General features: G+C 53.8%; 1 protein-coding gene across 4 annotated transcripts in view; it reads left to right on the top strand.

Annotated features, from left to right (window-relative positions):
* The window catches only part of ssh (Protein phosphatase Slingshot), a 264,185-nt gene that overhangs the window by 20,115 nt on the left and 228,782 nt on the right, over positions 1–15,288 (top strand). For 2 of the 4 annotated variants that reach the window (XM_077655063.1, XM_077655061.1), the window contains exon 1: positions 11,142–12,315. The exons of the other annotated variants lie outside the window; for them this stretch is intronic. In XM_077655063.1, coding sequence (XP_077511189.1) covers positions 12,121–12,315 — 195 coding nt within the window. In that variant the 5' untranslated portion in view covers positions 11,142–12,120. Of the gene's footprint in view, positions 1–11,141; positions 12,316–15,288 lie in introns of those variants that run through there. 4 annotated transcript variants of the gene reach the window in all.

Raw genomic sequence — 15,288 nt, 5'->3', positions numbered from 1 at the left:
CGTGAAATATGAGCTTTATAAAACTGTTATTCGTGAGTTCTTGCAGCGAAAACGCACTGGAAACGGCAACTTGGATTTTTCTCGGATACCAACTCGAAGGCTTTTATTTGTGGAGGAAATTGTACAGGCTATTAATTGTCCGTGCTTCGGTTTAAGTGCAGATTGCATTTGTGGTAACGGAAGTCCATTTGGGCATTGGCGCTTTCTCCCTGACATAAGTTCGTATCTGGGCTAATTGATGATACGAGATAACGATGAAAAAAAAAACTGTGTAGAAGCGGGGCAGAAGAAAAGGCACATCGCCTCTTCGGTATGTCCCGTCTCCATGCGCTGCTATAAAGGCGTATAAAGGCTTTTCGTCGGAGGCGTTTGAGAGACAGTCCTCATTGTAAACATCAGTACGAGCTTAACTATGTGATGACCCCCATAATGCGCAGGTCCACACGGGACGGAGAGGCAAAGAGACACCGTATGGCTCAGTTTAAACAAACAGGTATATTCAATAATTACACATGATTAAGGTTATACATCAGAGGCTGGGGCGTCCGAGCTTACGTGCCGACGACTTCATGGGGGCGATGGAGTGGCTCCGGAGTTGGGCTCGAGCGGTTGCTGGCAGAAGCTGCACGCCGACGGGCTTCGGCGCTGAAGGCCCTCTTGGCGAACGATGTCGTCCTGAGCGTGCTTGCAGTAGAATTTCGATAGTCGTCCGTTTCTTCGAGGATGGTTCACAAACCCTTCCTCTAGTGTCGTTCGGCTTGGAAGATGAACAGGAGGCGAGCTTGTAGATGATGACAGCAGAGCATAATTTTACAACATACATATACAGAGAGTTAAACTGGAAAAAACAGAACTGAATTTACAAAAGAACAAACTTTGCACTACTTTACTCATCGACCGGGCAGGTTAGTGCCTAAGTAGCATCACATTACATGCTAAGCATGGAGCCCCAGCTCAGACTGGACTGCATCCGTTTACATGTGCTTTTAAGCACTTGATTAACAAAGGACTAAGGGCGGTCATTTCCAGTGGCCCGCCCAAAGCATCAATTCTCCAATCCAAAATAACATGCGAGATGGGGACCACCCCTTTGGGTTGGGCTTAGCCTCGAACCCAGAGTCTGTTAACAATACAAACTAAATAAACAACAAAAACGCCACCACTCTCTCTCAAGTGAGAGTATACACAGGCTCTCTCTTCGGAGCTAATTCACTAGCGCCTGTCTTTCCACATTCTTGGCGAGTACTGCCTGTCCGCCATGACAGGTGTCCGTCGCGGCCCTTCTGGGAAGCTGTGGGTGCCTTCCCGGCGATAGCCCACGACAAAGGGGGGGGGGGGGGGGGGGGAGGGAAAGAATGTCGTCTTCGCGGTATCGCATAGCGTCGGCTGTGGTACGGCGCGCTCTGGCCCGCTGACAGCTCCCTTGTCCTGGAATGTAACCGGAAATTGGGGAGGATAAAGCCTGTTTCCCCGGGGCGGCGGCGGGTCCGGTTTTTCTGGTCGTCACTCAAAGAGCATGGCTGGGTAATTGATGATGCCGCTGTCACGGGTCTCCGTCTACGCCGCGCCGTCGAACGTGGATCCTCGTAGCACACACGGAATGTCACACTCGCTCACCCTCCAGAAGAATGTTCTCCGAACATTTGAGTCCACGCAGCTCCCCTTGTCTTTCTGAATCGCCTCGCACAGTGCGTCCGACAAAACACTTTTCGCTGCACTCAACACCACTGCACAACACCATATGCCTCCGCTGTCAATACTGGCGTCTCCAGGGGCAGCTCTGATCTTCTTTTACAGATAAACATGAAACTCAGCACCCAAGCCTCTCCTTTCTAGTCCAAACTGGACGAAATAAATTTACCACAGTTACAAAGGAGCTCCCACTTCTAGCACGATCACGGCACAGACAAAAATATAGATAACGAAAGGAAGTAGGGCAGGTTCTGCATGCGCTCCGCATGCTCTCCTGTGCAGGTGTTACTTAATGACAGAAAGGTTTAACTACCAACTCCGATAACTTAACACATAAGCACATAGCAATGTTATGAGCTACGGCATTACACAATTCTAACCAGTTCACAACTCCGCTCTGTTTATACCATTAGTCCGACTTAGCTTTCCGATTTCGCAGCGGATATCGGCCTTCATGAGTCATACTAAGTAAGTCTGTGCCCCTTTGTCTGCTTTGGGACTCGCGAGGGCTCGTGGCAGGAGCCTCTCCTGGCGTTATCTGCGCGGCAACCTCGCGCGCTTCTTCTAGCAATGCATGAAGTAAATCCGGTGGCATTCCGGCCGTCACCTCGGGCGCCTGCCGAACAAATGCAGGAGAGGGCGTTTCTTGCGAACTATCTGCGCGCTCCGCTTCACTTCTGTCCCCATCAAAATCCGCGCTTTCCCTTTCCTCATTTCGTGAATACTGAACCGGTGCCGACTTGAGGCGATTTGCGTGTATCCTTATCAAACGCCGGTTCACGTCTCGGACTCTGAAGTGTACCGGAGAAAGCTTCTCGACAACCTCGCACGGTCCTCTCCACTTCGTCTGGAACTTACGAGCTAGCCCAATCTGCCTTTGGCAGTTTTCAATGTACACGCTGTCCCCCACATCAAACGGCGCGTCTCTAGCACTGCGATCGTGCACCTCCTTCCTGCGCTTCGCCGCTTTCTTTAAGGACTCCTTTGCGATGTCCCTCGCCACTTGCAAGCGCGATTCTAGCTCAACCTTATAGTCGTCCAGTGAAGCGTATGGGACACGACGGGGGCCCTCTGGCACTTCACCAGGCTGGTCCGGGTCTCGGCCGTAGAGAAGAAAGAATGGCGATTCGCCCGTGCTCTCGTGTGCTGCGGAATTGTAGGCAAACATTGCATACGGGAGCCACAAGTCCCAGTCCCGCTGGTCGCGCGAAACAAAATGCGACAGGAACCCGGCCACGGTTTGGTTCAGTCGCTCCACCGCGCCGTTGCAAGCCGGATGGTACGGTGTTGTCTGCTTCTTAGCGATCTTAAGCAGCTCGCAAACTCTCCTCATTAGCTGCGACACGAAGTTCGTTCCCCGATCTGTCAAGAGTTGCCTCGGGGGTCCATGTCGGAGCACGATCTGTTCGACAAATGCTCTTGCAACCGTGTCTGCCTTCTGATCTGGGAGTGCTACCGCTTCCGCGTATTTTGAAAGGTGGTCTACAAATACTAAAATGTACTTGTTTCCGGAAGTGGTCGTGGGCAATGGGCCCATTATGTCCATACCTGTCCGTCGAAGGGAGCCGAAACCTCAGGGAACGGCTGAATCGGAGCTGGTCTTCGTCCCTTGGGTGTTTTTCTTTCGAGACAGGAATGACACTTCGCACAGTAGTCTCTAACATCCTGTCGCATGCCACTCCAAAAGTACAAACGCTCCACACGCCTGCGTGTCTTCGCTACGCCAAAATGACCGGCGCATGGCGCATCGTGAAACGCGCGAAAAACCCTTTCTGTCCACGACCGAGGTATGACGACTCTCTCCGAAGCGGCATTCTCTGGTCTCCCTTTCCTGGTTGGCCTCGTGCGCCGACACAGGGTGCCGTCTTTGTCAATGAAATAACCTAGCTGTTCGGGATGAGACGGTGCGCCCTCTAAGCTTTCGATTATTCGCTTCAGGTCAGGATCTTTGCACTGCTCTGTGCGTAATTCGGCGGGGTCGACTACGGGGACAAACTCTTCTATAGCTGCCACGGCAGCTGTGCGGCTGAGTGCATCAGCATTCAGATGTGTCTTTCCTGACTTGTGCTCAACTTCAAAGCAGTATTCCTGCAGGTGTAGATTCCATCTAGCGAGTCGCGAGCTAGGGTCCCTGACACTCATCACCCATTTCAGAGGATGGCAGTCTGTGACTAGCTTGAATTTGCGGCCGTAAAGGTAGCATCTGAAGTGCTTTACTGCCCAGACAACGGCGAGGCACTCCCTTTCCGTAGCTCCGTACTTTTGCTCTGTGGGGCTCAACTGTCGGCTAGCAAAAGCAACGGGATGTTCTTTGCCCTCGATAACCTGAGATAGCACGGCACCAACTGCGAACTTTGACGCATCTGTGGCCATAACGAAGGGCAAACTAAAATCCGGGTGGCGTAACAGCGGTGCACTCATTAGCTTCCTTTTCAGGGCCCCAAAAGCATTCTCCGCGTTTTCGTCCCAACGAAAGGCGACATTTTTGGCTGTTAAGGCGGTGAGCGGCTTAGCGAGCTTGGCGAACTCCTCTATGTGCCTTCGGTAGTAACCGATCAGGCCGAGAAACTGCCGGACCTGGCGGACTCTAGTCGGGGATGGAAAATCCGAGACACACCTTAGTTTCTCAGGGTCCGGTCGCACGCCGTCAGCTGAAACAACGTGCCCGAGGTATTTCACCTCGTTTTTGAGGAATTGGCACTTAGAGGGCTTCAGTTTGAGACCCGCTGCTCTTAGTCGCACCAAAACCTGCTCAATATCGCGCAAATGGTTCTCAAAACTGTCACTGTATATGATAATGTCATCCATATACACGAAGCACAGCCTCCCCAGAAGACCTGCCAGGATAACATCAGCGGTTCTCTGCCAGACAGCAGGGCTGTTGGCCAGACCCATCGGCATTCTTTTCCATTCATAGTGCCCTGAGGGCGTGTTGAATGCCGTTTTCTCGGCATCTGCCGGATCCATTGCTATCTGCCAGAATCCCGCCGCCATGTCCACTACCGTGAAGTACCTGGCAGAGCCCAGCTGAGAAAGCGTCTCCTGTATATTGGGGATGGGGTATGGATCGATGCGAGTTACGGCATTTAGTTTGCGGTAGTCCACTACCAATCGATACGAGCCATCTGGCTTTTCCACCAATAGTGCTGGTGCTCCCCAGGGTGACTTTGAGTGTTCGACAATGCCGCGATCAATCAGGTCCTGCACCTGCCGCTCCATCTCCTCACGTTGGGAGTAAGGAATCCTGTACGCACGCTGGTAAACGGGCGATGAAGTGCCGGTTTCTATCCTGTGCTTTATAACGCCACAGCAGCCCAAATCCAGGTTGGACGCGGCGAATACCTCCGAGTAGTCGTTCAGCAAACCAGCCAGAGCCTCCCTCTCCCTGGATTTTACGTGAGAAAGATCGAACGACACCTTTGGAGCAGCCGAAGGACTAGCATGCTCTACAGTTGCGAGTACCGTATCGGTGGGCTCACGTTGCTCTATCGCAGAGGTGAAGAAAGCCAATGTTTTGTTCTTGGGAAGGCTCAGTGGCTGCTGGCTACAGTTAACCACCCGTAGGGGCACTCTGTGGGCGTCATTAACTGTCACGAGGCACGCGGCTGCCTTCAGGCCATTGCTGAGAGAGTCGACCGGCTCAAGCACTCCCACGGCGCCGCTCTCTACATCTGAAGGCACAAACGCGTACAAAATGTGCTCCGACCAAGGAAGGACGACCGCCTCCTCGACCAGCCGGACGGCAACCCGCGAATATACCTTCTCCAATGATCCCACTGTTTGACGGGTGTCAATATCGGTAATGCGAATCTCAGCCCCTCTCCTGTTCAAAAACGGAACTTTTGAGCCGCCCGCATTAACCTCTTCCTCAGAGAATGAGACTACTACCTTCCCTTTTCTAAAAAAATCCTGCCCTAATATACCTGACACTCCGTTTGGCAGAGACACCGTGTCCGGGCATACGTAGCAGGGGTGCTCCAATGCAATTCCGCCGAGAGAGAAGTGTAACCGGTAGAGTCCACTTATGCCAAGAGGATCCCCCGTTATGCTTACAAATTTGGTTGCCATACCACCAGACGCTTCCAACACCTCGCGGTCCCCCTTCCTTCGAAGCGTGTTAAAACTGCTCTTCTTAAGCAATGTCACCATTGACCCCGTATCTATCAACAATTCCATACAACAACCATTTAACTTGCAACGCACAACAGGGCATGCCTCGTCGGCCACACAAACTACCACCACCTCATCATCTACTGCTCCCTCCCCACGCTCCTCAGGCTGGGGAGGACTAACTAGTTTTTTGACTCGGTATCTGGAGCCCCGCTGTAGGCTTGCTTAGGGCGTGTCTCGCCTGCTTCTCTTTGTGGCTCCCCACGGCGCACGTTTTCGCAGAGCCTGGCGATGTGTCCGCGACCCTGGCAAGCGAAGCATACGATTTCTTCAAAATCTCGCATACCGCGCCTGTAGCTTTGTGGCGGTCTCCGGTTTCCAGCGAATGGGCGCTGTTGAGCGCGCGCTTCAACCTGGCATTCTACCTGCTGAGATAGCAGCTGTTCTAAGCGATCTAACCGCTCTGTCAAGAGAGCAACCTCAGGGTTGAGCACCGCTCTCTCTATGACGCGTACTCTCGCTGCGGCTGTCGTTAACGCCTCATTTTGTTCCTCATCCAATGCGGCCTCCACGGCTTGGTCGAAATTGCTCGGCTTGCGCGAGAGCACGAACCGGCGCACGGGGTCTTGCAGACCAGCCACGAACAAAGCGGTCATTTCCTCTTTAAGTATATCCTCCGCGTATTTCTTCTTAAGCTGGTCTCCTTCCTCCTCCCTGCTTAACGTATCGCGCGCTAAGCGCTGAAGCCGCGACGCAAACGTTCGCACGTCCTCCCCTACCATCTGTCCGGCGTCACGGAACCTCTGTACTCGCACGTGACGTGGTTCAGTGTCAAAATGCTCAAACGCGAGCTTCTTAAATTCCGCAAATGATTTTGTGGATTTTACTTTTTCGTCTCGCCATGCAAAATCATGAGCAGCTCCTGCCATCTTACACCTCGCCATTCCCAGCATTTGAGCATCGGACCATCCCCCCATTTTCCCAATCTCTTCTAGCATGGAAAAGAAATCGCAGATTGGAACCCCTGTCTTATCTCCCGTAAACGTCGGAATGACGCTTCCTAATGCCAGCATGCTTGCTCCGAGCGACGGCTGTGGAGTGGGAGCTCCCTCAGATAGTCATTTTTTTTTTCAAGCCCTCCGTTGCCTCAAGCCTCTCAAATGGGGGTAAAAGTCCCACAATCAGTCCCGTGATTCCCTTTTGATTACAATTTTGAAGTCATGAATGTCGCAGCATTCAGAGGACATTTGCTTTTGAGACCCCACTTCTGACACCAGTGTGATGACCCCCATAATGCGCAGGTCCACACGGGACGGAGAGGCAAAGAGACACCGTATGGCTCAGTTTAAACAAACAGGTATATTCAATAATTACACATGATTAAGGTTATACATCAGAGGCTGGGGCGTCCGAGCTTACGTGCCGACGACTTCATGGGGGCGATGGAGTGGCTCCGGAGTTGGGCTCGAGCGGTTGCTGGCAGAAGCTGCACGCCGACGGGCTTCGGCGCTGAAGGCCCTCTTGGCGAACGATGTCGTCCTGAGCGTGCTTGCAGTAGAATTTCGATAGTCGTCCGTTTCTTCGAGGATGGTTCACAAACCCTTCCTCTAGTGTCGTTCGGCTTGGAAGATGAACAGGAGGCGAGCTTGTAGATGATGACAGCAGAGCATAATTTTACAACATACATATACAGAGAGTTAAACTGGAAAAAACAGAACTGAATTTACAAAAGAACAAACTTTGCACTACTTTACTCATCGACCGGGCAGGTTAGTGCCTAAGTAGCATCACATTACATGCTAAGCATGGAGCCCCAGCTCAGACTGGACTGCATCCGTTTACATGTGCTTTTAAGCACTTGATTAACAAAGGACTAAGGGCGGTCATTTCCAGTGGCCCGCCCAAAGCATCAATTCTCCAATCCAAAATAACATGCGAGATGGGGACCACCCCTTTGGGTTGGGCTTAGCCTCGAACCCAGAGTCTGTTAACAATACAAACTAAATAAACAACAAAAACGCCACCACTCTCTCTCAAGTGAGAGTATACACAGGCTCTCTCTTCGGAGCTAATTCACTAGCGCCTGTCTTTCCACATTCTTGGCGAGTACTGCCTGTCCGCCATGACAGGTGTCCGTCGCGGCCCTTCTGGGAAGCTGTGGGTGCCTTCCCGGCGATAGCCCACGACAAAGGGGGGGGGGGGGGGAGGGAAAGAATGTCGTCTTCGCGGTATCGCATAGCGTCGGCTGTGGTACGGCGCGCTCTGGCCCGCTGACAGCTCCCTTGTCCTGGAATGTAACCGGAAATTGGGGAGGATAAAGCCTGTTTCCCCGGGGCGGCGGCGGGTCCGGTTTTTCTGGTCGTCACTCAAAGAGCATGGCTGGGTAATTGATGATGCCGCTGTCACGGGTCTCCGTCTACGCCGCGCCGTCGAACGTGGATCCTCGTAGCACACACGGAATATCACAACTATACAGTATACTAAACAGTCCTGCTCTGTTATTGGAATATCTAGTTTCCTTGTGCAACACTACGGTACGTATATTATTATTATTATTATTATTATTATTATTATTAATAATATTATTATTATTAGTTTGACGGTTCTGGAGGCAAAAGGGTTGGACTTTGACGCCCAGCGTGAGCTGGTTTATGTTCAGCGTTGCGAATGAGGACTGATCCACGATGCAAGACAACAACAATGATTGTGTTCTGTCGAATAGAGACGTCGAAGATTAAGCGCAAGTCATTACATTCATTGAGCGAACAAGAAAGGAAAGTTACTCACAGAGCACAGGTGATTGCAATTATAGAAGACAAATCAACATCAAAGTTGAGCGAAAAGCTCAAGTTGGAGTGATAATGTAGCGCGCCACGACTACCGAGATTGTGTCGAGTAGCTAATACTGCAATTTGCATCGAACGCCTTGGCCCTGCTCATGACCTAAGAACGCTGCATCGCGCCGCGGCAAGCTGTCGTTCCAGGAGCCCGGCGTTCGTGGAAACTGCCGCACGGCACAGCTTGCGCGCCGTGCGGCGAGGACGAACTTCGCGGGACGCGCGCATTGGGGCTCGGCGCTCTTCCTTCGAAATTCCTGGCGCCACGCTCGGTAGCGGTAGGCTGCTCAGGCTGGTTTCCACGTTGCGTTGCCCCTTGGGGAAAAAACCACGCTGACGTCAATTCGAATCAGCGATCCCTCTTCTTCAGATGAGTGGCGTAATTACGGCACTCGAAAGTTAAGGGACGAGTTGATCTCTTTCTTCTCGCCTTCTCCTTTTCTCACCTGTTATATCCTAGAACGCTACGTGTGACCGTTGCAAAGCTCACATGAAGGTCAGGGAACGGGTTAGTTTGTTTTACGTGGCAATTACAGTGGGGCAGCAGTATGCCTGCCTTGAGTGGTTTTGGGAATCTACTCTGACGAGTGTGTTCAGCGGCTGAACACTACAGCTTTAGGGGTAGACTAGTGCAGCGTCTACAGGCAGCAATTTCTAGTTCCTGTTTCCCCCAAATTGTTGAGGACGAATTCCTTTCCCTACGGCATCGCCCATCTCGTGCCCATCTGCATCTCTAGGGGCTATCTGCATATGTATCGGAAGCAATGATTTGTATTATTATTATTGATCAGTGTGCAACTCATATCTTATGTAATATGCCCTGAATGGGCATTTTAATGGAGATAACTGGAGTCATACCACCCGTTTTTGGCTTTTAAATTACCCATCAGGCTTATCATACATTGCAAGTGTTAGCTGACACTCAATGGATATTAAAAAACTAATTTATTGAGGTCGCTGTAAGAAAATTTATAAAGATCTCATTCCACGCTTTCGATGAAGATCGCGCCTGTGCGAACTGAGCTGTTGCTGATGCGTCCACTCGGTGTCGATTCCCCTCGCTGTCCGTGTAGTCTGTCCTTTTTCTCCCTTAGGTCACGTGTCTTTTCCTCTCCCTTCGAAGCGGGGGGGGGGGGGGGGGGTAGGGAGAGTCGGCGGGGTCTCTCTGGCATGTCCAGGTGCGGTGAGCTCTCGTGGGAGTCTGCATTCCTCTGGCTACCAATTCGGAGAAAGTGCGTTTCGTCCGAGGGTCGACGCTGTCACAGCGACGATTCGAAGGAATGTGTTTCTTCGGTATGTATTTCGTCAGCAACATGCTGACACAAGATTAAATTTGAGGAGGTCGCAACTGCATTCAGATTCAGAATATATGTATTTTAAGTGGGCGGAGTAGGGTGATTTAGTTTTATTGGGGCTAGTAGGTTAACAAATTTCCATTTTTTCCTTTTTTTTTTACTCTGCTCCGTGTTTGATGGAGCGTAATACTATAGCTAGTCAAAAACTACATCCGGAAGGAGCAGTCAATGGTTTGAGGATGGTGGGCGCTCATTCATGAGGGATCAAAACACTTACCGACTGTCCCGCTCTCTCGTGCACTGGAATTATGAAGCCGGTTGCGAGTGGCCGTAGTAGCTAATTCTGTTAACTAATGTGCAGTTGAACCTCGTTATAACGAAGTTGAAGGGGCCCGGCGATCACTTGGTTGTAGCCACAACTTCGTTATACCCCGTGTTGACCGAGCTTCCAAGGGAGAATCGTCATTGCTTCGTTATGTCCATTATTTTGTTGAAAATCGTTTCGTTATAAGTAGTTTCGGCTGTAACGACTCATTGCAGCGGTATGACTATTAGGGAAATAGTTACTTCAGAAGTTTCGCAGTTCAAGAAAAATTCGTCCTGGTGCTTGCATCGTGATCGTCGGGCCAGGACCGGGTCCGGCTGGGGTCTGGTCAGGGGGTCTCAAGACCAAGACGAGTTTTTCTCCAACTGCGAAGCTGTTTCCTTTGTAGCCGCAAGGCTGCACTGAGGTGGATGGTAATCAGTAATTAATTACTGCCTAATTGAAATCTACCCTGCGTTTCTTCTAAATGCATTGTTCTGATTGGTTCTATGTTGGTGCTAGGATTTCAGTGTCGACGCTTACACCGCGCACAGGTCTGTTCGCAGAGGCTCACGTTTTACCGCGTTTGCTCATCCCCGAGCGCTCTCGTTTTGTTTCTCCTCGGAGCACGTGGTCGCGTTTGTTCCCCTGCCGACAGGCGGTGCCACTTTCTCCCCGAAAGAATGCGCAGAGCGCTCTCTCTCGCTCTTGCCGGAGCGGGTGCTCCGCTCGGTGGCGCCCTCGCTCAGGACGCCGGCGAAGCTTCAGGTCCCGTTGGACGTCGCTTCCCCCTCTTCTTCCGTAGGGTCGGTCGGTGTTGGTCTCGCTCCCCCCTGGTGTTGCGACGGAGGAGGTAGGAGGGGAGGGAAACCTGTCGTGGCGGACTGGGCGCGCCAGGCCCGCAGTCGAGCGCCTGCGACCGCGTCGGCGTGGTGCGTTGAACCGCGCTGCGAGAGTCGGCCGTGTTGCGGAAGCCTTCTCCGGGCGGTCGCGTCGCGATGTAAACACGGGCCGCGTTGCCGCGCGCCCCGGCGGGACAGCTGCGCCCGACAGCTGACTGCTGCTGCTCGCTCGCATCGTCGTTTCTGCGAAGCCGCCGTCCACCTTGCGACTGGACCGGCCGCAGTTCTGTGTCTCCTCCTGCTCGGATACCTCTCGCGCGTCGCCCGTCTGCAGCCACTCCGCGCGCCCAGAGGAACGGCCCGTTGAACCGTGGAAGTTTGTGTGACTAGTGGTTGACCAGTGGTGCTGGCCTTGTGTGGCGAGAAGCCGGTCGGAAGGGGAGTGCCTGCAGGAAGTGGATCTCGTCGAGACGACTGTGCTCGCGCCGACGCGCCCGGCCGTAGTGTGTTTCGGATTTCTCGTGCTTGCCATTGGGTGGACCGCGTGACGGTTCCTGTGTTCGTTCCGTGAATACTGAGCCGCTTCGAGGGCGTTCTCCTCCTTCGCACCTGGTTTGGAGTGCAGTGCTGACAACGCGTCTACGTTTGTGGATACTTCGGCGGTCATTGTTTGTCGAAGCGACTTAGCGCCACTCGCCATCGCAAGATTACCCCTCACGTTGACTGGCCAAACCAAGAGCCGTACCACTTGCGTGCGTAGCCGCCGCGGGCAAGCATCTGTGTTGGATACAGCGTCATTGACGGCGGTGCCCGCCACAACCTCGCGGACGAGCCGTCCTGGTGTGGCAGCCTCTCACGGGACGAGTGCTCTCACCGGCTGATTGCCTCCGCGTTTGGTCGGCGCACGTGGTGTGGTCGGTATTATAGTGGCGGTGCGCGTCGCCGAGTCGTGGTCCTTGGCGGCCGGCCCTCGCGGTTGGCGTCCCCCGGGAGTTCGCGCCCTGGGCCGGGCGCGCGAGGCGCGCGGCGGTGGCGGTTCCATGGCGCCCATGCCGCCGCTGAGCGGCCTCTCCGCCGGCGACAGCCACCACCGCGGGGGCTCGGCGCCTGCCTCTCCGGCTGCCGACGGCCCCGTGCCGGCCTCGTCGGGCTCCTCGTTGCTGCTGCGCGGAGTGCTCGCCTCCTCGGCGGCCGGACGGTACTTCGCCTGGAAGCCCCACAACGCGCCGCCGCCGGTGAGTGGACGCGCTCGCGTATCGTCTCCTCTTGCACCTGCGGCAACGGTAATCGAGCACGCGAAGGATTTTGCGGGCGACATGCAGTATCTATCTTGCATCCTGCCACGGTGGGCGCGCTTCGTTGGATGCTGAATGCAGATACGCCCATGCGATGCGCGATTGTATGTTGAATAATCGCGAGCCGTCCACTACGGCGCCGTTGAGACCGCTCCTGCGCCTTTGCTTTCCTCGTGACCAATTTCAAATTGTACTACCTCTTGTAGGACCTTTGTACGAAACTGGCTATGCCTACGGTACCGGTCGTTGTCCTCGCTTTGCAGCCAGCGATGAGTTTCGCCTGGAGCTAGCTCCTTTGTTGGAGTTCACTGAGACCTCGTCATTTCTCGGTCCGTTTTCTTTTTCCCCGCGGGCGGTCGTCCAGCCGATCGCTCGGCCCTTTCTCCCTGCCTCCCCCATACCACTGTGGCGGAGAGTATTGTTATTATTATCTACACACTTCGCAGACGGGCTAGTGGAAACAGCCGGACTGAGGCTTGTCGGGTATCTGCGCAAGTGGGCTCGGCCGCATGGTGCGCTTATCGCGTCGACGCCGTCTGACCGCCTGAACATCGCGTTGGGGAGTCAGCCAGCTGATGGCGCGACGAGCCTTGCCTTCGAGATATAACGGCGCATTCTTTAAGCGGAGACTTCCGCGCGGCTACTGTGTTGTAATTACTACCCGCGTCCGGCGGCACGCTGGGCCGATGAAGGGTCGGTCCTTCCTCGCAGGTCGTTCAACGCGTGTCGAAGCGTTGATTGGCGCCTCAGTCGAGCGCCGTCGCTGCGAACAAAGACAGCGCTTGTGTTGAACCTTCGCGGGACGTTGACGCTAGCTAGGGTGGTGCACGGCTGTTTCCAATTTGTGTTGGGAACAAATCGCCACCGTTCTACGGAGAAGAAGGGTTTGCTACGAGGGTTTTTTTTCTTTTTGCGTCAGCATGCAGCTCGATAATGCACTGCTGTCATTGCACGCTGACATGGTGGTCCGTTCGAGATCCTATTGTTCCGTAAACGTTACTCACTGTGCGGAGTGGGGATACGCACTTCCGGAGGATTGGTGCATGCGCTGGCATTTGCGTAGTGTCACATCGGCGCTCGTTTCGCTGCACCTGTGCGGGGCGAGTCCCATGTCGTAATATTAGCGTACGCGCCTGTTGCCCGCCGACATGTCTCGTCTGGCATCCGGTGGCACGTGTAATATATAATATAGCCGGCCTGCAGCTGGTGGGCAAATGGGGAACGTGTCTGCGCGGATGTTCCGTATAGTTTGCGTTTTATGCCACTTTACTGCTCTCCGGGCTGCTGCGCCTTATTTTCTTTAATCAGGTGCTCCAAGCGTTGTGAGACCTCCCCGGGAACCAGGAGAAGTAGAGCTGCACGTTTGTCCTGACGTTGCGTTACACTGACATTTGGATTTATGGGCACTTCCCGACGTGTTGCATCCCCGTCCCAGGTGATAGTTCGATCGTGTCCCTTAATGGTACTACTGTATGGGGCAGCTAGGCATGACCTGGACAGTCTGCAGAAGCGCTCATATCGGCGTCCGCCAGGGATCAGTATGTGGCTGTGGCTAGTGGGCAGTTTCTTTTTTCTCTTTTTTTTTTTTGCTGTGGTTCCTATGGCGTTTTTCGCTCGAACAATCGCCTTGAAAAGAGACCGCAACAGCGGAGAGGCGCATGGAATAACATGCGCTTATCGCGCATGCTTCTCATTTTGTTGTCGCTGCGTCCGATGATCCAGTTTTGAAGATCGAAAAACTGAGGTACCCTCCTGAGCACGGCTGCTGACCCGAAAGACGCGGGTTCGATCGCGGCCGTCGAATTTCGATGGAGGCGAATTGCTAGAGGCCCGTGTACTGTTCGACGTCAGTGGTCGTTAAAGAACCCCGGGTGGTCGAAATTCTCCGGAGCCCTCCACTACGGCGTCCCTCGTAGCCCGAGTAGTTAACCGTGCTAAGCGAAAAAATTGAACGGAATGACGCGGTAACGTTAATGTTATAATGCCTATATATGCGTAATTGGTCACTCTACACTTTACGTTCACACAACCCTGGGAGTCCCAATACCATTGCTGGCGCAGTAGTGCAGCGGTTAAGCGATGCGCCACTGCCCTGCTATGGCAGGTGCTGCCACCTGTAGGGCCTGTTCAACCCAACTTGCCCCTCCCGAGCAACCTCTCCCCACCAGTCATTGATGTCACGGCGGTCACTTGGTTCACAATCCGGTGGGCAGGTTGTGATGACGCCACAATGTGACGTGACCTAGGTTGCTTCTCCGGGGATTTCTCCCTGGCAGTGCCGACGACGAGGCTGGATTTTGTGCAGAACGGGAGACCTAGCGTTAAAGCTAAAGCACTGTTCTGGCCATTGTAAATGTCCACTGAATATCGGTCGTGGGCGCCGCATGCTACTGTGTGCAGAGGCACCGGGTCCCAGAGGGGTGCATCTGGGACACATTACAGCCCCTATGTTTCTGTTTGGGAGCGGAAATTTCGCCGTCGGTGGCCGATGTCCATTTCGCAGAAAGCGGGAGAAAGGGTGAAAGAGTAATAAAATAAAGAGAGTTATCGGTGGCAGGAGGGATGAAAGTGAGGCCGCCGCTTGGTACACACCGCACGCATCGCTTCCCCTTCCCCGCGCTCGTTGTCGCGGCCTGCAGAGGTTGGTCGGGGCGAGATACCGGCCGGCTTCGGACGGTGTATCGTCTTTCCTGGGCGCCGATGCGTGTCCGCCGGGGACGGCGCCGCTCCCCGGTGTGGTTTCCTTCGCCTTCACCTTGCGCCAGCCAGCCCTGCTTCCCGCCGCGGATGCGAGACTGGCTCCATCTTTCTTTTCTTCTCTGCCCTATCTCCTTCCTCTCCCGCTGCTAGCTAGGCCTGTGCACGTGCTTCCGAGCGGGACCCTAGGCCTTGATGCCAGCCGGACGTTATCTC

Source organism: Amblyomma americanum, chromosome 2, assembly GCF_052857255.1.
Source record: "Amblyomma americanum isolate KBUSLIRL-KWMA chromosome 2, ASM5285725v1, whole genome shotgun sequence".
Classification (NCBI taxonomy): Eukaryota; Metazoa; Arthropoda; class Arachnida; order Ixodida; family Ixodidae; genus Amblyomma; species Amblyomma americanum.
This window is presented reverse-complemented; position numbering and strand designations above follow the sequence as displayed.